Source organism: Pleurodeles waltl, chromosome 4_2, assembly GCF_031143425.1.
Source record: "Pleurodeles waltl isolate 20211129_DDA chromosome 4_2, aPleWal1.hap1.20221129, whole genome shotgun sequence".
NCBI lineage: Eukaryota > Metazoa > Chordata > Amphibia > Caudata > Salamandridae > Pleurodeles > Pleurodeles waltl.
This window is the reverse complement of record NC_090443.1, coordinates 862,623,204-862,650,007: the sequence shown is the minus strand read 5'-3', so window position 1 is coordinate 862,650,007 and position 26,804 is coordinate 862,623,204. Positions and strand designations below refer to the sequence as shown.

Here is a 26,804-nt window from a genome sequence, read left to right as displayed (position 1 = left end):
CTGTCCTAATTAGGGAGAACAGGGTTCACAGAACCCTGACTCCACAAATCATAGTCCAAGAACCTGGTTCTTTCACAGGGGAGACCAGTGCCTCTGTAGGCATTGAGGACGGCCACAATGAAGAGGACATCCTGTTAGCCAGGATGGCCAAGAGATTGGCTTTGGAGAAGCAGCTCATAGGCATGGAAAGGGAAAGAAAAGAGATGGGTCTAAATCCCATAAAGGGTGGCAGCAACTTAAACAGGGTCAAAGAAAACACTGTAATCCTAAAAATCCCCAAAGGGATTGTAACTAAATATGAAGATGGTGATGATATCACCAAGTGGTTCAAAGCTTTTTAGAGGGCTTGTGCAACTAGAAAAGTAAGCAGATCTCACTGGGGAGCTCTCCATGGGGGAATGTTCACTGGAAAGTGTGGGGATAGACTCCTCACACTCTCTTGTAAAGAAGCAGAATCTTATGACCTCATGAAGCCTAACCTGATTGAGGGCTTTGGATTCTCAACTAACGAGTACAGGATTAGGTTCAGGTGGGTTCACAAATCCTCGAGCCAAACCAGGGTTGATTTTTTTTGACTTATCAATCAAAACACAAGGAGGTTGGATAACTGACAGTGGTGTAAGTGATGCTGATGGGCTGTATAATTTATTTATGAAAGAACATCTGTTAATTGCTTCAATGACAAACTGCATCAACATCTGGTAGACCTAGGTCCAATTTCTCCCCAAGAATTGGGAAAGAAGGCAGACCACTGTGTCAAGATTAGGGTGACCAAGGCTTCCACAGGGGTCACAAAGCCTACCGGGGAAGGGTGGTGAGACATCCAAGGACGAAAGTAAAGAGTCTTTACAGGGCCCCAGAAACCTGCTCAGGAGGGTGGCCCGAGCCTCTTCGCAGTCCACAAATGGGCATAAGGGTAAAAACTTTGATCCCAAGAAGGCCTGGTTTCAAAACTGTAGACAGCATGGACACCAAACTGGAGACAAGGCCTGTCCAAAGAAAAGTCCTACAACAACTACTACTCCAGTTAGTACTGGAATAGCCAGTCTCCAGGTGGGATCAACAGTGTCCACACTGAAGCTACACTAGTCTCAGAGGGTGGGTAGATTTAGCAACACTTGCTGCCTGGCCACCTAACATGCAAAAATACAGGCAGCAGCTCTTGATAAATGGGAATAGAGTAGAAGCCCTGAGGGATACAGGTGCCAGTGTCACTATGGTGACAGACAAACTGGTTTACCCAGGACAGTACCTGATTGGACAGACATTTCCTGTTGCTAATGCGGACAATCAAACTAAAGTCCATCCCATGGCAACAGTAACTTTATAATGGGGAGGGGTCACTGGCCTGTAACAGGTGGTAGTCTCCTCTGCAATTCCATTAGAATGTCTGCTAGGGAATGATCTGGAGTCCTCAGCATGTGCTGAGTTAGCGCTCAAGACCCATGCAGCCATGCTGGGTAATCCTGAACTGGTGTGTGTCAAGACAAGGGCACAGAGCAGGGCACAGGGTGGAAAAGAAATGCTGGAGTCTGGAATAATGGCCCAACCTTCCAAGAGGAAAGAAAACTGGGGAACCAGCTTCTGCACAGCAAAAGAAGCAGAACCTCTCTTTTTAGGAAGATGTTCTATCCCCTGTGGGAACTGAGTCAATGGAGCTGGAGCCTTATCAGGTTGAGCTCTTGGGCCCAGGGTGACCCGCAAGGGAACAGCTGTGTAAGGGACAAAAGAGTTGTCCCACTCTTGAAGGCCTAAGACAGCAAGCAGCTGAACAAGAAAAAGGAACTGTCAGTGGAACCCACAGGATCTATTGGGAAGATGGACTCCTTTAGACTGAGGCAAGAGATCCAAAACCTGGTGCCACTAGGATAGTGGTAGTGCCTCAGGAGTTTAGGGAGTTCATTCTGACGTTAGCCCATGACATTCCCCTTGCTGGGCATTTGGGACAAATACAGACTTGGGAGAGATTAATCAACCATTTCTATTGGCCCAATATGTCCCAGAAGGTTAAGGAGTTTTGCACCGCCTGTGTCACCTGCCAAGCCAGTGGTAAGACAGGTGGCCATCCAAAGGCCCCCCTCATTCCACTTCCAGTGGTGGGGTTCTCCTTTGAGAGAGTGGGAGTAGACATAGTGGGTCCACTTGAAACTCCCACAGCATCAGGGAACCAATATATTCTGTTAGTAGTGGACCATGCTACCAGGTACCCTGAGGCAATTTCACTTAGGTCCACTACTGCCCCTGCAGTAGCCAAAGCACTCGTTGGTATTTTTATCTGAGTGGGATTTCCAGGTACCAACTTCATGTCAGCTTACCTGAAGCACATGTGGAATGATTGTGGGGTGACTTACAAGTTCACCACACCATGCCATCCACAAACCAATGGCCCTGTAGAAAGGTTTAACAAGACATTGAAGGGCATGATCATGAGGCTCCCTGAAAATCTCAAAAGGAGATGGGATGTCCTCTTGCCAAGCCTGCTTTTTGCCTACAGAGAGGTGCCACAGAAGGGAGTAGGGTTTTCCCCCTTTGAGCTTCTGTTTGGTCATCCTGTCAGGGGACCACTGGCACTTGTAAAAGAAGGAGGCTGGGAGAGACCTCTCCATGAGCCTAAACAAGATGTATTCGTAGTGTTGGGTGTCCAGATAGCAAAGGATCTCTAGGTGTAGCTGAGTGGAACAGTGGAAGCTTATCCAGAAGGAATGTAAAGCACTTGCAATACCACAGTAGTCAGAGAATCTCCCACACAAGAATAAAATCACACAAGTGTTGCAAAAACGAAGGATTCTTTATTTCAGCACTAACTATTAGACTAGCATTGGTGTATGTCCCTTTGGAGATTTCTATACACAATACATACAACAAATAAGAAGACACAGCATAAAATGTACAGGGCCCTATGGGGGCAGGGGGGAAACCATACAGTAAGTGGAATGCCAAATAGTGAACCGAACCAAGGTAAGTGTGGTAGTTAGCTAGGGAGGAACAAAAACATCAGAGGTAAGTACAGCAAGTGTCCCCAGGGACTGGGTGCAGAGTGGTTACCAACCAGGTCATAGACTAACACCGGGAAGTCACAGTTGGGATTTGTGAGTTTCAGGACCCTTCCTAGTGGACCAAGAGGAAACCCCAAGACAGGAGGAAGGTTGGAGAGTGTCCCCACCCAAGGATAGCCAGAAGACAGGAGTATCTACACAAGGGGACCCGGATGCAAATGGGTGAAAGGACATTGGATACCCTTGCTGAAGTCAATGGAGGCCTCAGTTGTCCAGCTGCTGTTGCAACCCATAAACCAGGCTGGTGGAACCCAAGGACGGTTTTAAGACATAGAAGACCTGAAACGAAAGGAGACCACCCTCAGAGGTGCCCAGGTGGTGCAGGTGCAATGCCCAAGCTTCTACACGTGAAGTTCCTGTAGGGTGGTGAAGGAAGAAGTCCAGCTGCGGGGTCCAGGAACTGCAGAAGGTCCGAGAGTCGCCTACAAGCTGTCCCAGGTCGGTCACCGGATTTCAGGATTGTCAGTGACCAGCAAGGCCACCAACAAGCACCGGCAAATGTAAGAAGGAGCTGAAGATGGATTTGCAAGTTTTTGGGGACCGGCAATGTCCAGGAAACTCTATCCTTAAGGGTGAGTCAGGACTGGCCCTCAGCATACAGGGAGGCCAGCAGAAGTCATTGGAGCCCCCACGTGTGACCCAAAAGCGATGGACACAGGAAATCACAAGGAGACCTCAGCAGCACAACAAATCAGAAGTCCCACGTCGTAGGAGTTACAGAACGGAGGATGACATTTGGATTGTAGAGTGCTGGAGGCTGGGGCTTCTCAGTGCTCGAAAATCTCTTGGAAGAAGAGTGATGTGGAGCCTTTCGATGTCCGTGGGACAGCATATCCCACCAGCCGGTTGACATTGTCTTGAGGTGCCTGCGGATGCAGGGGAGTGACTCCTTCACTCCACGGGAGATTCCTTCGTGCTTCCAGGTTCTTATGACCCTGGAGGATACACAGCCTTGGATGTTGCAGAGTTCTTGCAGGATCCGGAAAAACAATGCTGTAATGGGAGCCTTCCCAGTAGAAGCAGACTTGTTTTGGTTCCAAAGCAGACCAGCAGAGGTTCCAGAAGCCAGGAGCAGAAGATGTCTTGCAGAGTGTACCTTCTAGGGTCTTGCTCGACGAATCTAAAAACCCAGTCACGGGGGAGCCCTTAAGTAACTCTAAAAGGGGGCCGGTCACTCTCTGTAGTCACCAACCTATCAGAGGGGGTCAGGTAAGTCATCTACCTGGCCTAACCAGTCAGATGCTCCCAGGGGCCTCTGCACATCTTGTTTCCAAAAAGGCAGAAACAAGTGGCCACGTGGCAGAGCTCTGTGCACCCCTCTAGACACTTAGTTCTAAAGGAGAGGTAGCCACACCTCCCCCTCCTACAGGAAACCCCTCTACCTTCCCCTTGCTCGAGCTGGATGAGCAGCAGGAGGGCAGAACAGTATCTGGGGATCTGCAGCAGCATGGGTTGTCAGGCAGTACAGGCAGATGTAGGGTATCCACTAAGGAACCCCCAGGGTACATGGTATCATGCAACTAAACACTGCAATCGGTGTTGTTGCATGATTCCAACATGTTTGATACCAAACATGCCCAGGATCAGAGAAACCATTATGTATTTGGACTATTAGTACTGACCAGCGTCTACTACATGTCTTAAATGACTTCCCCGCACTTACAAAGCCCAGAGAATTGAGTCTGGGGTTTGTGGGGGCATTCTGCTCATGCAGGAGTACCCACACATTTGGGAACATACACCCTGCCATTGGGTTGAAGGGCCTACCAGAGGGGTGACTTACAGTACTTAAGTTCACTGACCGCGATGTAAGGCAAGCCTTACATCTGGGATGAAAGTGTGCATGCAACATGTAGGAAAGTGCCACTGTTGGCATGGTTACCCCTCCACTTTTTGGCCAGTGTTGATGCCAACTTTGATTGAAAGTGACTGGGACATTGCTAACAAGGCCCTAGCACCAGTGTTCTTTCCCTAAAACTGTACCTTTGGTTCTACAATTGGCACAGTCCTGGCACACAGTTAAGTCCCTTGTAAAAGGTACCTGTGGCTAGGGAAGGTCTCTAAGGCCTGCAGCATGTATTATGCCACCATAGGGGACCCCTCACTCAGCACATGCACACTGCCTTGCAGCTTGTGTGTGTGTTGGTAGGGAGAAAAAGACAAAGTCGACATGGCACACCTCTCAAGGGAGTGGACACAAGGAGGGTGTACCCACCCTCTGGGACAGTAGCCATTGGCTACTGCCCTCAGACCCCGAACATGCCCCTAAATCTAAAATCTAAGGGCCTCCCTGAACCCAGCTCACCAGATTCCTAGTGACCTACAAGAAGAAGAAGGACTACTAAGCTGAAACCCCCAGTAGAGAAGAAGGAAGACGACAACTGCTTTGGCTCCAGCCCTACCGGCCTGTCTTCTGCTTCAGAGAACCTGCAAAAAGACCAGTGACGTGACCAGCGGGCACAGCGATCTCTGCCAACTCCAGAGGACTGTGGCTGTCTGAAGAAATCTACAACTAAGGACTCTCACCTCACTCCAGATGCATGAGTCTTGACCCCTGTGCAATCGACACCCACGGCCCGTGTCCAGGTGGTCCTCCCAGCAAGACTGCGAGCAAGTGCCGCCCCTCGCTTGACCTCTTAAACCCTTCATGATGACGCCTGCAGAGGGAATTCTGAGGACCCTCACCCCTGACCGCGAGCTCTGGACGAAGATAATCCACAGCTGAAGGACCACTGCACCCGCAGCCCCCAGGCCCCGGAGAAACCGACCCCCAGTGCAGTATCGACCAGCAGGCAGCCCTCCTCCCCGCCCAGCCGGTGGTTCGCCTAAGAAGCCCCCCTGGACCTCGTCTGCAGCCTCAGAGTGACCCTTGGGCCCCCCTCAGAGTTGCATTGAAAATCCGATGCCCTGTTTGCACCCTGCACCCAGCCGCCCTAGTGCCGCTGAGGGTGCATGTTTGGTGCGTTCTTGGGGCCCCTCCACTGCTTCCTTGAACACCCCCCAGTCTGCCCTCCGAAACCGCAGGTACTTACCTGCCAGCATACCAAGCTCCGAGTACTCCTTGTCTCCATAGGAGCCCACATTAATTTGGTGCCTCTTTGACCTCTGCACCCAACTGGCCCTGTGTTGCTGGTGGTGGGTGTTTGGGGTTAACTTGAACCTCCAACAACAGACTACCTACACCCCAGAGATAAGAACTGTAAGTTGTATACTTACCTGCAAAACTGTACTATCTTTTATTCCCTCGGTAGCTGTTGAAAAATGCAGTGTCCACTTTTAAAATAGCTTTTTGCCATTTTAAGAAAAACTGCATACATAGTCGATTCTATTCAAAGTCCTGATCATACATATATGCAAAGTACTTTTTTATTTTATGTACCTACCTACAAACTGAATCTTGTGGTTCTAGAAATAAATTAACAAAACATATTTTTCTATATAAAATCCTATTGGTCTGGAGTCAAGTCACTGAGTGTGTGTTTCTTCTATTGTTGGTGTATGTACAACAAATGATTAACACTACCCTCTCATAAGTCTAACTGCTCGACCACACTATACAAATAGAGCATTAGTATTATCTATTTCAGCCTCTGTCAAGCCTCTGGGGAACCCCTGGACTCTTTGCACACAATTTCTCATTTTGACATAGTGTATACAGGGCCAGCTTCCTACACACCATTTTATGCAGGCTGCAATGGCAGGCCTGCAGATACAGTTTGCATGGGTCCTATGGGTGGCAGATTACATTCTGCAGCCCATGGTGGACCCCCTGGTGCACCATATACTAGGAACTTACACAGGTGTACCAGTGTGCCAATTGTAGGGCAAGAAAGTTACCAAGGTGCTCCAGGGGATGGTACATTTTTTAAAGATAGCAAAAGTGAATCATAATATTCTTGCATCTCGGTCAGAGTCGCCCCAGGGCCAGGGAAGGAAGGGAGATACAGGGTGGACTCTAGCATAGACTCCTCAACGAAGGAGTAGTGGGAAGCCGTATGCGGTGAGGTCAGACAATGCAGCGATTTCGACCGCTTGCATCGTGACTTATGTCGTGAAGTCGATGGAAAATTACGTGCACGGGAACGACTCATGTAACGGGCCCGCGAACGGACCATAGTACGAGAAGGTGACCGAGGTCGGCGGGAAGCCTTAGTAAGTTCCAACAGCCAAGTCATCAGAAGCTTCATATGCCCCTCCTACAGCACCTTTGGCCAAAGGTGATAATTAGAGTGGGGGTCTGTCTCCAACATTTGTCATCTATAGGACCCACATCGCTTGAACCCTAAAGGCATAAACAGGAAAATACACACTGTTCCATTGCTGAAAATGGCAAAGTAGGCCGAAAACTGGCCCGAGAAACCGTTCCCGGATTTGCGTTGCAAGCACTGAAAAGAAGGAATTGAGGCCGGCATGCCGCAGAGGAGGTTATATGGACTCTGTCAACATCACATCCAGTGAACGACATTGGTATAGAGTCACATGACGCCCTCTAGACACACAGTGCTGTGGGAAAAGAATTCCAGATCCAGATGCTGAAGAATCTTAATTGGTTTTGTGATGATGTGAGCATTCTTCTTCATATTTACAATATGAAGTGACAATGACTATTAATTATTGTTAACCTTACATATCCATAAGTAGTGACTTGCTCTATAATGGTATAGTCAAGTATTTAAATCCGTTACAAGTTTTGCAGAAGGACATGATTTTGTTTTTTTCAGCAGTTGATTTTTAAGTCATTCTTTCGGTTAAAATCCTGTTAGTTGAATAACTGTCTTCGCAGGCCTGTGTCAACAAAAGTATAATCATACAGTGAGCATATATTAAGTAGGTAATGGTTTTGTTCCGCAATATTGGTGCAAGGCCGTTTGGGTGATTAAGGTGAACTGTAAATCCCAAAATTACAAGGAAAAAAGCAGGGGGTTCAAGCTACAACCGTGCTTTAAACTATTTAAAGTTGTCATTTGTGGTGAAAGGGATCTTTTAATCAATTTGGCTTGAAGCCAAGTTCTTTTCATGCAACGTCATTAGAAAATAAAGTAATACGTCAGAACGCCACGTTTCAATAATCTGACCCAGAGTTTCTCATGACTGACTTTTGTCGGAAACCAAAGAATAATCGCTATAACATACATTTAGCATTTTATCCACCACTAATTTTAGGCTGACAATATTGTTGACTTCAGAGCAAATTAATCAAACTGGTTTGGCTGAATGTGAGTAACCTGCTGTTCGTTGACCAGACATAGAGCGCATCCAAACGTTATCTCCCAAAAAGCTTGCCTTCAGAATCCAGAAAGTTTATAAGCCGATAATTCTTTGGGTTGTCTTCAGTCCCTTTTTTAAGAATTGAGAGTAATATCGTCCCCTTTCATGACAGGGAATTTGACCAGTTTCTAAGACTCATGAATACATCTTGCGATGTAGTAGGCTCCAAAAGTAAGCGTCTGATTTTATGATATTGATAGGGTGGTTTGGGCCAGCAGCCCTTGAGGATAGAGATGTTTTGTTAAGCATAATATTTTATTTTGTATACTCCTAAGTTAGGAGATACTTTGTACCAGGTAGGTCAAAAGTGGATTAAATGTTTAAGAATAAAGATCACCAATAGGGAGCATGCCATTTTCCATATGGTATGAAGTTATAACTTGCAACTCTGTGAGACGCAATGCCGTAATTGATTAATGACCAAAATACATTTGTACCATACACCTTACTTGCTGTGTACACTTAGAGCAGCGCTACTTCTTGTGAACGCCTTTGTATTTCTTTCATTGTCCTCCTGTAAACTGATTTTTTGTTCCTTAAGCAGAAAGTTCCGGTATGCGTGCACTAATTTTTTAAGGTGTATTATTATATACTTTTGGTATTCACTTTTTCTAATACAATTAGTCTGTCATTGTTATAATACTGAAAAAGAGGCACTGTTGTTTTAGTGAATATAAAGTTGAAAATGCACCCCAGCAGTTCTGCCCAATCTTGGAGCCAGTGTGCTGACATTTGATTGTAACAATTCACTGTTTTGAGTCTTGAAAATGACAAAATCTTGTTTTTTTTCACTGGGCTATTTTTAACTGATAGCTTCTACTCCATTTAACAGCTGGCATTATCGATTGTCAATATACATCACAGAACTACTCTCTGCTCCAACTGGCAGGCACTTTGAGGCACTGGGTTTTGTGCAACATTGCCCAGGAAGGATTCTAACAGCTTGCAACTCAGGCAGAACATGACATAGTTAGACAATAATCTGATGGAGACTGCTGATCATAGAAGAATGCTTAAGAAAGGCTTTAAAGTTATTTTGTGCTTTCTCTTTATCCGACTGTACAATTTCATATTAAATTACACCATGCCACCAGTTATGACATCTTAAGGTGATGACAGATTTTATGAGGTATTTCTGAACATCCTATATTATGTAAGCCAAGAAATAACGGACTTGCTGTGATGTAACAAATGTATTTAATGCATATACAACATTAATAAGTTACCAATAAAACACAGAATTTTTTAGCAATTTTAATAAACAAAGACCAACAGTCTTTTCAGTGTGGCAGAGAATTAAAAAGGAGAATACGTTGAGAGAAAATCTTTCACATGGTACCCGGGCTTACATTTGGAGTTTTATATTAGGATTCAATGTTAAGAATAACAGTTGGCACATAAAAAAAATGGATGATCAAAAACATGCACATTTGTATCAGTAACCTTGAAGAATGTTACTGTCTTTGTAATGCAGAGGGGTAGTGAATATTTTAAACTCTGAGAAACCTTAGGCATTGAATGTGTTACATGAACGCGACTTTAAGAAACCATTTTTATTTTACCGACAATATACAATGACAAAACACAATCTATGGCAGGGTACTCACTCTGTCTCGATAAACCAAAGCACTGTCGAGAGTCTTTTCAAGAATTGTAGCAACAGCAACTCGAACTTCCCTCACGCTACACTCCAACAAGAATATTCTGAAATTAAAAATGAAGATATGCTATCAATATCTCTCTATCAGAGACACCATTTGTTGTGAATGACCCTAAAAATAACCACAATGGTTGGCCTAAGAGTAGGATCCCCTTGTGCAGGAAAACTTCAGCAGGGCTGATGTGATAACCACTGATTTCATGCAAGCCTTCATTAGAAAGTCAGTCACTACTATTTCCAATTAGATAAGCAATCCAGGCAGTGGAAACAATAAAGTGAATCATTTTACTTATTAGTTGTACAATTCATGTAGCACTAAGAAAGTTGATGTGTGTGAAATATATGACCACGGAGTCGAACTTGAATTCATAAAAAAAAAAAAATCAAAAAAAAAATCAATAACTAAACAATACATTAAAAATCCAACGCTGATTCTTTTAGTGACTAAGATAACTGGATGCCGATTTCAGGCCACACCTCATAGGTGGTTCCATTTGAATTATGGTTAAAAAAAATTAGCAGGTGCACAAAAACATGTTAGTTACCCTCCAACCTTTAATGATACACACCATCTATACAGAGTGGAAACCATTTAGGTAAAACATTAAAATATAGTAGTCTCGGTGGCTTCATTCATGGCATCTTTTTGGGGCACAGAATTAGCATAGCTTGAGTAATGTCTGGAAAATATCACACTGTGTCAGAAAAGAACCACTGAGTTTGGTTTGCTCACACTGTTGGCTGCATTCAATGTCATGTCACCTGTTATTCTCCCCATCAATTACACAGGTGGTGGAGCCAAGGGGTAACAGATTTGTTCCTCTAAACCAGAATGCCGCCTGTCCACTACATACCACATAAATCCCCTATTTCCCAAAATCACCACCGCCTAACCAGCAGACTCCTATGCTGAAAGTCATTAGGCAACTAAGATGTGATTGACATATTTATTCCCAGATGTGAAAATGAGGAAACATATGTAAAGTCTAAGAGGAAATCAAAGAGATTGGACAGAAGAAAGTGGATACTTACCCAAGAACAACAAAAAAGGAAAAGATTTGTTGTTGGATGTTTCAAGTCAGATCCTACAGGCATATGAGAACGCAGACTAGAGCAGGATTGTTCAAGCCAGCGTGATGAAAGGTGTGTATAGGGTTGAAAGAAGGGGTGCTGCAGCACCCACAGAAATAAACATGCTCAACTTCAGGAGGTGAATGAGATACCTTTATATTTTGGTTTTATTTTATCACAGATGCTGTGGGTTTAAAGACAGATCAAATATCAGGTTCCTCTCCAGGCAAAGTTTAATAAGGAGATTTGTGTTTACCTGTCGTTCTCTAACTACAACGTGGGAGTGTCGCGTGGGCTCTCACTATCCTAAATGAGACTACTGGATTTCTAGGCAGCAGGATCGATCACGGTGTGGGGGACTGAGTCTGACCCACGTGTAAGGAACTCTGTTACCTTAAATCCGGTTTTTGCTCCGGCTAACTAGCAGTGCCTCATTTCTCCCACGGGGAAGAGATGATTGGGCAGCCGAGCGCATGACATCTTTGGAACTTCTCAGGGAAGTCGTGGTCACTTCAGATCCAAACCAACTCTCTCATTTACAATATGATCTCATATACAAATGACAAAAACAGTATAAGTTTTATAATGATTTAATAAAACGACTGTATTTTAGATAATAAGGCATGAGCCGCAATAACCAGAACCATACAACACAGTAGGATTGAAATAGTTACCAGGAGAGTAAAACATAAAAACAAAGCGATCATAGTGTATAATAGTTTCTACTCTCCCTTCTGTTTGTTCTATTTCGAGCACAGCATGTTAAGCTTCTAGCTTGCCTGTCTGTATCACTGGGGAGACATCAGCCCTCATACCTGAGCAAAGGCCTGTGATCTTGGTTCAGCATCTGCAACGAGGCAGTCAGCGTCTAGTTGTGGTTCCCTGGTCAGAATCTCCCTCTTGCGTGTATCGGGACAAGGAAGTGATTTTATAACTAACATGTCAGCGTGATCACAAAATGTCCCTACGCAGGAATGCCAAGTCTAAACTCCTACCACGTCTATCGGCAATGTACCAGACTGTATCCTTGACTGAAGCACAGAGTGAATGTGTTATGGAGAACTCCAGTGCTGAAGTAGGCAAAACAGTGTGATATGAAATAAAAAACAAAACCGTAGAACTGGCTATTTGAAAAATAACAGTACGAAGCCTAATAAAGAGCATTTAGAGCAAAGTGCACAGAGGCTCTAAGCTGCCAGCAAATGAATAAAATACATCCAGGGCAAAGTGCACAAAGGCCTAAAGCCTGAAGCTAACGCGCAAAGGATACATAAAACTAACCACTCTACACCCTCCTCTTGTCGGTAGCAAGTGGTTCCAATAATATAAAAGTATGCCCCAGATATAAACAATACCTAAAATTATATACATATTTCGACAAGGTAAGAAGACAACAAAGTCATAAATTTAGGAAACATGTGACAATAAAGCCAAATTCAATATAATGTCAATTTTGCAGGAGAGGAAAAAAAATCCAATTGTTAAACAGAAGCAATAGAAAGTAGGAGCTCCTCCACTTCGATATATGTCAATATCGGAAGATCCACGCCACAAAGTACCATGGAGCAGGTGTGTTCCAAAGACCCAAAACCATTCAGGGCGGCACCCCGTGCATGGCCTGTGAATGAGACAAAACCATCTTCCTCCAGGAAGGGAATCTCATAAACTGCCTCACGAAGCAAACGCAACCATAGTGCACAAGTCTGGGAATGAGCCCTAATCGGGAACATCAACAGATCAGGATCGACCACTGGAGGGCGCTGCAGTGAGAGACAGAGAGCCAGTGCATGTTCAAACGAGCACCAAAGGCACCGAAACACGGGTTGCACACAATCCAAAACCGGTCGAAATGACAGAGACCAGTCACACTCCAAATGGCCCAGGAGTGTTGCTCCAAAATGCTACATCATGCGTTCACGACACAGCTGCGCTGACGGGAGCAGCAATATAGGATCTCGTCGTGGCGGGATAGCCATTGCGAAAAAATAGCAACAACAGCAAGACTCCAGCCAATAAAGCCAAAGTAATCGGGAAACCCCCCAAAATGCTTCCGAAAATAGAGTGTATAGCCGAAGGTATCAAACCGAATATTGAAGAGAAGGTGTGAGCAAATCCAACACCATCGGCTTTAAAAAAATGTGCAATACCAGCTGTGCTGGATGCATTAAATATAAGTCCCACAAGTTCACCGAAGTGACTTGGAAAGTCAGTATTCAAAAGGGACTGTATCTCCGCCGACGACCTTGCCACCTGAAGTGCGTAGGTCTCGCTAGCAGATGTAAGGGCCACATGCTTTTGAAACAATAAAGCTTTTAGCCGACTCAACTTGTCGAAATTAACCTTGGAAGTAGCAATATGAGGTCAGATGTCTGCTACCTCCCTAATTTGAGTGGTGGGAAACAACACATTCCCGCAGCACGTAACGGCCTTGTTGACAACGACAATGTAAACTATTCCAGCACGCATGCCACAGCAGCGTTCGCTGTTAAGAACAATGTAACTGCCGTTAGAAAGCACCTGGAAAGTGTTTTTAATAACCGGGACTGGAACTCTCTTCAGATAACAAGCTAAGTTAGCATCGAAGTGTTACACGCTCCGTGCAAGGACAGCTGTTTACAAACCATAGAATGGCTGACAGAAGTTTCACTACCGCTAAGAAAAACCTCCCTCAAACCATTAACACATCTGTATTGAAAGATAAGCTCCCACACCTCGTGTATGTAACTGTCTCCCAATAGTTCATATCTACCCACCGGAATGTGCTTCAAACAAGAAGTAAATTGCAGAGTGGAGATAGGCAGATTAATAACCCCATGAATCAACCACTCAGCTGACGGAATCTCAGCAACCGTGAAAGGCAGTTTCTCCAATTTTTCAATATTCAACATGACATACGTCGCTTCCTTTTAAACCATCAGCTGTTGTTGACGAGTCAAATTAAAGGAGACAAAGATCTCTCTGGCACGAATGTGCTGCCATGGAACGCGACCCGCCTTCAAGGTCTGAAGAGTCCAACCCAGCCGCATGATGGACCGTGTCTGACTCTGCCCATGATATAAAGAAGACATGTCCTATTTAATAATGTCAATAGCAGAGGAAACAATGCTGTCAATCGTGTAAACACGGTCAGAAAGGGTATGCATGCCATTATCAACAACAGACAAAGTCTGCATCAAGTTTTCCTGATCAATCTGCCTCAACCGGGCTGCAGCCTCCTGTTGTGAAAGCTTCCAAATCTCATTATAAACTTCGTATAAAAACCTTTTCTTCCGTGGTACCCGACAAAAAATCTTGTAAATCAGTATCATTAGACAGTAACGTGAGATGTGACTTAACTGCATCCAGCGTGGATGACTTCAACCATTGCTGACAAAGCTTCCCCACGCTGTATGTAGTTATAATATCAGCATGTTCTGGTGAAATGTAACGAGGGTCTGCCCTACTAGTCCTGAACCCCCCTGAAGAGGTGACAAAACGTTGATGACACATATTAGTGTCTACAGGCCATAATAACCACCCGCCCGGATGTAACGAAGTGTTAAGCGTACCATTCTGGACCCAATGTGCAAATTCACTAAAAGTAGCATTCACATAGTGCTGCCAGTTGTTTAATTTGGAAGGGACAGGTATACTAGGCAAATTCAACTCTCTAATTGTCGCCAAGCCCAAACAGCTAGTCTGTTGTACTGTGTCATTGAGGAAAACCATCTGCACAGGGATAATACATGCTCTAAATAATGTGTCCCTGCCTTGCATCTGCCAATTTTTCGTACCCCAAACACTTTTCAAGTCAACAGTCTTAAACCAGTATTCATACCCCTCGACCGAAAGTTTAGATACAAACAAATTTGAATACAGTAATTTAGTATCGGTCAATAACATTTGCTTATTAGAATACGGAGTAACTTTAAAATAGTAAGACCTAGCACTTCGTTGATTATGCCCAGAAAAATATGCAAATTTATCATAATACGTTTTCGAACTCCCTTGTGGGGGAGTCGAGCAATGTTCCCATTGCACATAATTAAATATGGACTTAGGGCTACTAGCTTTATGAATAAAGTGGTGTCCATAATAGTTGTAGCAAAACATGTCACCATGATTATCTCTAAATTGGTAAGCATCTTCATCGTCATAGACAGTATAATATTGCAAATCTGTCAGCATAGCATCTACTGTCTTCACATCCCAATCATCAGAAACAATGCCTGGTATAACAATATCATTCATTGATAACTTGAGGACATACGGTATTTGAATCAATTCAGTGGGACCATATATATCAAACATCACTTTATCCCACACAATCCCATCCGGAATCGGTATTGCAGAAATGTTTACATTGGACAAGTCTCTTCGAACCATATGAGACGAAAAATGTGGTTTTAACACAGTCTCCACGTGCTCAATGTCAGATCGATCAGGAAGAAAATGACCATGTATTACCAGAAAAAAAGTAACCACAAATCCCAACCATAAAAAAAGAGTCATTACAGCCATAAAAAGCCACAAATAGTTCCAAGGAAAAACAAAATACATGCGTTTAAGCCAACACAGCAGCTTACGTGGACCTCAGACAGAAGACATCGAGGACGAGGAGCTGGACACAGCATCATCAGTGTCACTGAAGCAGCCAGAGGCAGTTCTTGCAAAAGGTGCAACTGTGAACAAAGAAGCAGATGGAGGCTCTCGCCTAGGCACACTATAAACCACATGTTCAGAAACATCAGTAGAACGTACAGCTACTTGACCAAAAGATTCCATTGTAATCGTCGTCTGTGGAACAATCGCAAGATCATCATCCACCCTCCCCAAGCTCGGAGAGGAAACAGCGTCGGTGTAAATCACCTGCAGCTGGACTTCCTCCCCAGTAGTGAGAGGGATTCCGGAACTACTGGGTGTCCCCCTTGGTCGGCTGTGCAGAATCGGCCACATGTTCTAACTTGACATTATCAATGGAAACAAAGCGATTTCCTTTGGCCCCTTGCAGCGGCGGTAAAATCACAGTTCTCGTGCCGCTTACCCCTAACACAGCGACAGGTGCTCGATAAGAAGGACCAAATTCTTTCTTTACTGCGACCTTTTCACGCACTAGATCCCCAATCCTGGGTATCCAACCAGTAGGTGTTACTGGCTCATCCTTAATTCCTGAGGAGGCAGCACTTGCAGAAGAGTTATCTTCACTGAATTGTTGTAAATCCTGCAAAACAGTGATACGATCATTTATGTCAAAGGGCGTATCTGCCGCCTCCACACCAGGACCATCTAGATCAGGAACATACATTCGTGTTCCAAACAGGCACTCATATGAAGTACGACCCCCGAGTGAGCGTCTAGGCAAGTTATTAAGTGCTCTCTGTACTCCATATAGGTGGGCTAGCCAACTACGACCCGTACCTATAACCCTGGCCGTTAAGGATTGCTTTAAATCACGATTCAAACGCTCCACAACAGAATTTCCCTCGGGATGAAATGGAGACGAGAATTGGAGTTGGACCCCCAACAAAGCCATGGTGTCCCTGAATGCCTTAGAGGCAAAGCAGGGCCCTGGTCCGAATGAAAAGCCGCAACTGCAAATGTATCGACAAAGATGCGCAAATCTTTAATAACAGTCCGAGCGTCAGCCGAGCGTTGTGGCCAGACCCACACAAATCTGGAGCACAAATCTACAGCAACCAAAATATATTTGTATGCACTATCTGGTGTCAGCGGACCACAATGATCCAAGTACACACACTGTAAAGGTTTATTTGAAATCAGAAGGGGCGTCTGCTGCGGGCGTCTAGCCGATGAAGCTTTAATCTGCTGACAAACGTCACAACAAAGGACATATTGCTTTGTCTCTTTATAGAGACCAGGCCACCAGTAACGAGCCTGTAAAAGTGAAATCGTGGCAGCCACACCAGCATGTGCAGACGCCACCCCCTCATGTGCTGCAGAAATTAATCGAGGTCTCTCAATTTTATTAGGTAGTTCACGTACACCAATGCCTGGAATATTAACAACAGCATTCAGCGCACTACTCAAGCAGTAACTATATTTAGAAAGAAATCCTTTAGGAAATGGCGTGCCATCAGCCGTAGCTTTTGTGGCAGCCGAAATCTCTGTGTCTGGTTTGGAACTCGAACGAGTCACTGCGGCCACAGTGGCGACAGCCACTGCTGATTTCGCGGCTTCATCAGCCAAAGTATTCCCAGCAACGTGTATTCCAACGCGCTGGTGTCCAAGTGTATGTACAACATGGACTTTAGGAAGCGATTCCTTCAGATCCGCAACCTTACCCCACAACAATTTGTGTTTAATGGTGTTGCCTTTAGAATCTCTGAACCCATTCATCTTCCAATAGTGTAGATATTCATTGAAAGACTGTACACAGTAGTAGGAGTCACAGACCAGCAAGGTTAAAATCGCCGGATCCGCGTGCTCCAACGCTAACAATAGAGCTTTGAGCTCAGCCAGCTGTGCCGTGCAATCTCCCAAGGTTTTAGTATAAGTATGTCGGGGGCAGAACACTTCCCCCTCCATCGTGCTGCTCACCACCGCACATGCAGCAGAATACTGCTGTTTAGTCCCAACCGCTGGTTGCGCAGAGCCATCGGTATACATGACCACCTGATATTGGTCAATAGGCAATGTGCCAGCAGGGACTGGGTACTCTATTTCATATTGAAGAAATTCTTGAGTCTGCAGTTTAGGGTCAAATATGTAATCTACATCAGTGGCTGTCAAAGACTCATTGAATCCATTGCAGGTGTAAAGCTTTCGAATTAGGAACACTCGCTTTTGTAACAGCCTCTAAGGCCGGAATCGGGGAAACAACAACGGTGCGTTGTCCCTGGGCAAGCGGTCTTTCTTTAATCACAGCCATCTGTACTGCAGTGAGTATTTTTTCAGTCTGTGCAAATCATTGTTCAGCAGCAGAATACAAGTGGGACTTGTACGCAATCGGGACTGTCTCACCCTCATTAAAGGGGACATATGTAAACCCAACAGCCCCAGGTATCACCCTGATGACTAAATGTGTCTTATTGTCCCGTGTGTGTAAGTGTTTAACTGCTAAGAGATCAGTCTGTAAATCCCGTAGGATATGTGTATGCTCAATCGTCCAAAATCTACTCGAAAAATTCGGACGAATCAACATACGCGTAGCATATTCAGGAATGTAAGTTCTGCCAAAATTCAGAAACCCCAACAATGACTGGAGCTTCCGAACCGTATTAGGAGGCTGCAGTAAAGCACATTTCTCCAAAAAATGTGGCGCTAAGCTCTTGCCCTCCCTCGACAACTCCTATCACAGGAAAATGACGCTGAGGAAGGCAATCTTCGATTTTTTAAAATTAAACTTATAACCTATATCAGCAAATCCCACAACAATGCGCGATACACGCCTTAGATGTTGCAGAATCTCATCGTCTGTCAGATATATATCATCAATATACGATAACGCTTCAGGGTCCAACTCATGCAGCATTTCAGTCACACGAGCCGAAAACAGTCCTGGGCTATTCTTTTACCCCTGAGGCAAACGACAAAACTTTTTCTGAGAGCCAAACGCACTGAAACTGGTATAGTCCCGACTTTCGGGCGCTATATTTTGGCAGAAAAATCCATTCGAGATATCTAACGTTTTGTATTTCTTACGCATTATATTATTCATAAGCGCTGCGCTATGTGAATTCTGTATTGCATATGTGCGTGTATGACCATTCAAATGTCTGTAATCCATCACTATCCTATATGAATGGTCCGGTTTAGCAACCGGAAATAAGGGATTATTCATCGGCGAGACACAGGGCTCAATTACACCCTGGTACTCCAATTGTGTAAGAATTTTCCTAACCGATGCCCTTGCCTCAAATTTGATAGGATACTGCGGCTGTGGCTGAGGTTCGCCCTTTATTGGAATTACATGATAAGGTGATTGTCTATCCCACCCCACGTTATTTCTATATAGGGCGGGAGCCTGTGCTAGAGCCCATGTTTTACTATAGGACTCCGCTAGTTCTCTCGGAACAAGTGGTGAGAAGGAAGGTATAATAACCTCCTCCCCAACCGGACAGTCGCGAACAAAGTCAGGTGGCCAATCCTGTTCAGCCAGCAGAACATCATATGATTTTACCACATGGTCCCAAAAGATGGCGTGTACAATGCAGTCAATGTCCCCTTCAAGTCGTAGAGTCACTTGATATACTCTATCAGGATCAGAGACCCGCATATCTGCCGTTTCGACTTGTATGAAGTCATCAGTTGCTTTCACCTCCAGATGCTCTAGAAGACTCCGGCGAACTATTGTGACCTCTGCCGCGCTGTCTAACAGTGCTAACGCCCATGCCTTGTTCGTCAAGAGAACTCTCTTCTTGAGCTGCATGTCTAACTGAGACTGCTGCCACTTTCTTCTTCTTAAATTGCTGTTTTTGTAGCAGCGGTTTCTCTTCTTGTTTAATAGAAACCTCCGTTGAGCGTTGTGAATCCTGTCTCGGTTTCACGTACTCCGTCCTCCGCTCTGACCGCCCACCTCTCTCACTTCTCTTCTCTGAGGAGTCCTGAAAGGAACGAGATTGGCATGTATCAGTATATTGATATCTGTCAGGCGTCTTCAAATTATCCCTATTCCTGAGATTATACCTATTCTGTGGGGTCTCCGGTTGCGGAGACTGTCCCCCATCTTTCTTAGGTGTTTGCTGTCTCTTTTCCCAGCGCTTTTTATTACCCTCAGGTTGCTGCTGTTTAGCATTATCTTTATTATTTTTACCCTGTAATTGGGGTTTCTGTGGTCTAGCCCCTAGGCTATCGCGACCAATACTGGAATATGTCTCAGCTATTATTCTCGGAAGTTCCCGCTCCTGATTAATCTGCGGAACATCCCGAAGACGCATTCGCACTGCTAGTGCTACTGCCTCTCCCTTGAGATTACTCAAAATAATAGAAGAAACCGCGTCAAAATTGCCCATTAACTGCATGCCCAAATCCAAGGCAGGGGCAGCCCCATATTCATCTTGAATTTGTTTAAGCACTTCCGGTAAATTAGCTAATGTCGGTGTACCGTGTGCCGTAGTATAGAGCGCGGCAAACACCGTGCCCCAGGTATTACAAAGGTCCACCGGAGGAACCATCCTATACGGCAAACACATCGTCAATATTCTATGTTTATCCTGAGGTCCCGTATGGGGAAACACTGCTTCCAGCGTATTAATTTTTTGCACCAGCCAAAATGGAGTTTCCTCTCGTTTAGCCGGTACCTTACCCATAACTGAGTGTACAGTGGCCGGATTGATACCCGCAACCACCACCTGTGGGTGCACCGGAGCAGCACGCGCTGTGTTTGTATTCAGTGTCTGCATTACAAACTGAACTAATCGTCTATATGTAGCCGTTAAGTCTGTATATAAACGACGAACTTCAACCACTGTCAATTGAGCAGCCGCAGGATGAGGTGTATATGTAGCTAATAACGGCCAGGTAGGACCATCATTACTCAGTGGACCTAACCTAACTTGTGCTACTGTGTGTGGGAGGGCGCCATCAAGCCAATTATGGTGTTCTTGATAAGATAAAGGTATCTCTAAGTATGCGTACGCCCTGTATTGTCCAGGGACATTCGCAACAGTGTATTCGTGAAAAGTATTTGTACCCCCATCAACTGCTGGAAATACGACCCAAGAATAAAAAAGTTCTGTTCTATAGGCTGCATGGGCGTCTACCACAAAAGTGACCGGACCCACCTGGACCGTCAGTCCATGTGCTATCAGATGCCCTGTGAGCGGGTGACGCATATTGATTGCTATATTCACTACATTAGGATTCGCCATTTATAAAAAATAGCTCTTGGTCAGAGAAGGCACACCAATATCGGGGTTTTTCCTTTCAAAGTTCAAGCTTGAACAACCAACCAATAAGTAATAGGATGTACCTATCCCGTGGTGGCGGAAACCCTCAGCCCCACGGACGTCTCCGCTTACGGAACAGAGGAGTTAAAATATATATGAGACCGAGAGAGTCAGTCGGACCTAAATATTAGAGCCAGACCAATCGTTGGCGGCGCCATGTCGCGGGGGCTCTCACTATCCTAAATGAGACTACTGGATTTCTAGGCAGCAGGATCGATCACGGTGTGGGGGACTGAGTCTGACCCACGTGTAAGGAACTCTGTTACCTTAAATCCGGTTTTTGCTCCGGCTAACTAGCAGTGCCTCATTTCTCCCACGGGGAAGAGATGATTGGGCAGCCGAGCGCATGACATCTTTGGAACTTCTCAGGGAAGTCGTGGTCACTTCAGATCCAAACCAACTCTCTCATTTACAATATGATCTCATATACAAATGACAAAAACAGTATAAGTTTTATAATGATTTAATAAAACGACTGTATTTTAGATAATAAGGCATGAGCCGCAATAACCAGAACCATACAACACAGTAGGATTGAAATAGTTACCAGGAGAGTAAAACATAAAAACAAAGCGATCATAGTGTATAATAGTTTCTACTCTCCCTCTGCTTGTTCTGTTTCGAGCACAGCATGTTAAGCGTCTAGCTTGCCTGTCTGTATCACTGGGGAGACATCAGCCCTCATACCTGAGCAAAGGCCTGTGATGTTGGTTCAGCATCTGCAACGAGGCAGTCAGCGTCTAGTTGTGGTTCCCTGGTCGGAATATCCCTCTTGCGTGTATCGGCACAAGGAAGTGATTTTATAACTAACATGTCAGCGTGATCACAAAATTTCCCTACGCAGGAATGCCAAGTCTAAACTCCTACCACGTCTATCGGCAATGTACCAGACTGTATCCTTGACTGAAGCACAGAGTGAATGTGTTATGGAGAACTCCAGTGCTGAAGTAGGCAAAACAGTGTGATTTGAAATAAAAAACAAAACCGTAGAACTGGCTATTTGAAAAATAACAGTACGAAGCCTAATAAAGAGCATTTAGAGCAAAGTGCACAGAGGCTCTAAACTGCCAGCAAATGAATAAAATACATCCAGGGCAAAGTGCACAAAGGCCTAAAGCCTGAAGCTAACGCGCAAAGGATACATAAAACTAACCACACTACAGGAGGATTGTGTCAAATGAACTGTGAGGCAAATCTTACTGGTGTACAGAAAGAGTAAATGGAAATGTTGTAGCAAATTTTATTTTTTCAAATAACAAAATTCAAACACCTGTAAATGTACTGTAGAAATATTTCAAAATATATTAGCACTTAAGAAACGACAAATGACACACTTTTTAGGTCACCACCTACCAGACAGAGCAGCTGTCTAGTTTGCTCAAGACATATTGGGGACTTTAAGAAAGTTGACCTAGCAATGTATTACATCTGCAGATTACCACTGGCATTGTGGTTTATAATTTACACTTTCTGGCTTTCCATTTGCTAACTTTATTTGCTTTAGGCTCTCCAGGTTCAGCTCATCCCTCCTGGATGATAGGAAATGTTATTTTAAGTCGGGAACAGTATGGCTTCAGGGAAGGCCTCGGCACGCAAGAACAGTGTCTTAATCTACTGATGATAATCAACAATACACGCAGGCCAGGAAAGGTACCCTTTATCTTGCTTTTATGGACCTTAGCTGTGCTTTTGATAAAGTAAACCGGTCTTTCTTATGGGAGAGGTTAATTCAGTCAGGGTTGGACCCTAATATTGTAGAGCTTCTCTGATATCTCCATTCAGAGACAGTTGCAAACGTGAGGGTGGGCCCAAATGGGGAATGCTCGGAGGCTTTCAAGCTTTCAAGGGGTGTGCGCCAGGGGTGTGTCTTGGCCCCTACCTTGTTCCTTCTATACACAAATGGACTGTCAGATTTTCAGATGGAACACCGCAGGGATGTCCCGAAGGTGAAGGGTATTGATATCCCTGTGCTGACGTATGCGGATGACGCGGTCCTTATGGCCCGCACGATGAATGGTCTCCGAGAATTAGTTAGAGCTTATGTTGTCTTTATGTCAGCTTTGGGACTGGAGGTCAATTTTAAGAAGTCGCACTTTATGGTTTGTGGTAAACCTATGAGTAGGGTGGGGGAGCTAAGGGTGGAGGATCGAGTTATTAGCAGAGTCCATGAGTTCCCATACTTAGGGGTCATTTTTGATGAGAAAGGATCTTGGAAACCATGTATTGCTAGGAGGATTGTGCTTTTTCATGCAACAGTTGGTGCAACCTTTGACTTTGCGGCTAGGGTAGGTAGCAAACCTATCAAACCCCTGCTTGAAATCTTTAGGCGGAAATGCCTACCTGTCCTTCTGTATGGTTCAGCACTGTGGGGTTTTAGGGATACCCGAGCCCTTATGGTGGAAGAAAATCGTTTCTGTAGAAGGCTTCTGGGTGTTGGACAAAATATTCCTGGATTTTGCCTTCACCTGGAACTGGACCTTGAGTATGTACAGGACACTACCCAGCTGGCTCCCCTTTTGTTATGGATTTCAGTTTGGAGTAACGAACATGCCTCTCTTAACAGGGATATCCTAAGGGATTGTTTGGCCTGCGACAATGTAAAGCATATTCCCTGGCTGTCGCACATAAGGAAGATGGCACATGACCTGGGGCGGCCTGAATTGTTCGATTATCCCGAGGACCTGACTAGCTATGATAAGAAATGAGTTAAGGATAACTTTCAGAGAATCCAGGAGAACAAGAGGGAGGGGGAGGCTCTAAGGAAAAAATAGATCAGGGAATTTACTATGCTAAAGATGTGGGTGGGTCCTGAGCGATATCTTTCAGAAATCAAGGATGTGAGGGAAAGGTCTCTCATAACTCGATTTCGCTTGGGGATCATTAGAAGTAATTTGTGCTTCCCCCTAGGTCAGTATGGGGAGAAAGGTATTAGACCCTGCCCCTGTGATGGGGTGTCCCATCAGACCTTGATCCATTTTACACTGTTTTGTGCCTTTTATGCACCATTTAGAACCTGATTTCTACTACCGCTCCTTAGGCCCAAGGGTTTTGTGCAATACCGTCCTGCTTTCATGTGGCTGCAAATGGCCTCAGATGTACTGGTATGGAAGGGCCTGGGATCATTCCTGAAGGGAGCTACTACTTGGCGCAAAAATGTAGAATTTTTAGAATGATTTTATTTATTTGTTTTCAGTTTTTATGAATGAGGTTTTTATCTTTGTCTGTTTTTTATTTTTATATATATATGTCTATATATATATATATTTATATGTACATGTTTTTATGATGGGTGCTTTTATTATACATGGTTTTTATTGGTATTTTTATAATGTTTTGGTGATTATGGGGGTCATTCCGACCCTGGCGGTCAAAGACCGCCAGGGCCGGGGACCACGGAAGCACCGCCAACAGGCTGGCGGTGCTTTCCAGCCCATTCTGACCGTGGCGGTAAAGCCGCGGTCAGAAAAGGGGATCAGGCGGTTTCCCGCCGGGTTTCCCCTGCATGGGCTGAATCTCCATGGCAGCGCTATGGAGATTCCGACCCCCTTCCCGCCATCCTGTTTCTGGCGGTTTTTACCGCCACGAACAGGATGGCAGGAACGGGTGTCGTGGGGCCAAGACCGCCAGGGCCGGGGACCACGGAAGCACCGCCAACAGGCTGACGGTGCTTCCCAGCCCATTCTGACCGCGGCGGTAAAGCCGCGGTCAGAAAAGGGGATCCAGCGGTTTCCCGCCGGATTTCCCCTGCATGGGCTGAATCTCCATGGCGGCACTATGGAGATTCCGACCCCCTTCCCGCCATCCTGTTTCTGGCGGTTTTTACCGCCACGAACAGGATGGCGGGAACGGGTGTCGTGGGGCCCCTGCACTGCCCATGCCATTGGCATGGGCAGTGCAGGGGCCCCCTAACAGGGCCCCATAAAGATTTTCACTGAAAACACCCCTGCAACTCCGCCGGCTCCATTCGGAGCCGGCTTCCTTGTTGCAGGGCCTTTCCCGCTGGGCCGGTGGGTGCTCTTTTGGCGGTCGCCCGCCGGCCCAGCGGGAAAGCCAGAATGGCCGCTGCGTCTTTTGACCGCGTAGCGGCCATATGGCGGTAACCGCGTGGCGGGCGGCAGTAGAATGACCGCCTATGTGTTGTAATGGATGAATTTTTTCATACCGAATAAAGCTTCTTCTTCTTCATCATCCCTCCTGTTGCCTAAATGGTGTTTTTTGTATCTTTATACAAACTTGAGTTCTGTTAACAAAGCTTCAAATCTTGTTCTTGTCTCACTAGTTTTGTTGTGCATTCAAAGACCGAGGTTAAACGTCAGACGCAGTCTTACATAGGCGCTTGTTAACTTTTCTTTATCTGACTTTAAAGTGAGAGAATTTATGTGAAAATCTTGCTGGATACTAGGGAGTGGGAGAGTATTTCTTTCTAGCGAACAACTACATTTAAATAAAGCACATTTTTTTCTTTTTGAAGTGTGTTGGAAACAAATACTTTATTATGATCAGAAGGAATAGGTGATGAGATTTCCACATGTTTTCGTATGTGCAGTATATAGCTGTATTAGTAAAACTGCATTTCTGTGCAAATGTAAGGGTCATTTCAATTGAAAATGTGTTGTCTGCAATGACAGTGTGCTACCACACAATGAATACTTCCACTCTGCACCACTGCACTAAGAACGCAACTTGAAACTGGAATGGTGCACACATTAAGACTAACAATACAAGAGTCCTATTCTTATATGTAGACTTGTGTGAATCTTCTCTTTGTTTTCTGTTCTTTTTAAATATTTTTTTATTGCATTTATTAGATTATACAACCAAACAAGTACAGCCCCTACAGGCAACGTACAACACAAGGGACATAATAGGCTAACCAGCCCCACCGTAATTCCATATATGTAATCTTATCAGCAGATAAACAGAAGGAGGAATTGGCTCAATCATATAGTATCATCAAGACAGTGAACAGTTGAAAATTAGAACCATAACAAAGGAAGTGGAAGGGGGGGGGGGGGAGGGGAGGGGGGAAGGATGGGGGGTTGACGCAGCCACCATGTTTCCCACAGGTGGGGAGTAATAGCTTGATATCGCAGAAGAGGGTCATCTACTGTTTCACAGTCAATGGGATGTGTTGAAACAGTTATTTACCACCTCATGATCGGGACACAAGGAAGGCTCTCAGGGGGGCCCATACATCCAGCGGCAGGGAACTCTCAGGCATCAGGTCCCAATATACCATTACCTGTTCCTGACAGTATGCAACGTCCTTCAGCCATTCATTACACTGGGGAGTCTGTTTCCGTCCCCAGCACAGCGATACCCTACACTTAGCCAGCAACAGCAGCAGTCCCACTAATTTCCTGAAGGCAGAGGTAATTTCCGCAACATATCCCAAGAGGGCAAACCTGGGGGTGAGCGGCAGCGCGAGCCCAGTCATCCCACGACGTGGACACCCTTAGGTGACCCCCCCTGCACCTCCACAGCGACACCTGCAGAGAGAATCCAGAGGCTTCCCCTGACCGCAACTGCCCGGTAACTTCAACCCGATGCCTGGAAGAAGCACTGCCCCCCCAGCCCCTAGCCCTGAGAGAAACCAACTATCGGTGCAGGAGGGACAAGCAGGCGGCCCTCATCCTTACCCAGTCGGTGGCTGGCCTGAGAAGCCCCCAGTGCCCTGCCTGCATCGCCAGTGTGAACCCCCGGGTCTCTCCATTGATTTTAACCTAAAACCAGACACCTACTTCACACACTGCACCTGACCGCCCCTGTGCCGCTGAGGGTGTATTTTGTGTGCCTGTTTGTGACTCCCCCCCCAGTGCTCTACAAAACCCCTCTGGTCTGCTCCCAGAGGACACAGGTTCT

At 45.3% G+C, this 26,804-nt stretch overlaps 1 protein-coding gene across 2 annotated transcripts in view; it reads right to left on the bottom strand.

Annotated features, from left to right (window-relative positions):
* Positions 1 to 26,804, bottom strand: part of USP24 (ubiquitin specific peptidase 24) — a 1,409,949-nt gene that overhangs the window by 310,070 nt on the left and 1,073,075 nt on the right. For both annotated transcript variants that reach the window (XM_069232604.1, XM_069232603.1), the window contains exon 55: positions 9,932 to 10,028. In XM_069232604.1, the coding sequence (XP_069088705.1) occupies positions 9,932 to 10,028 (97 nt within the window). The remainder of the gene's footprint in view (positions 1 to 9,931; positions 10,029 to 26,804) is intronic.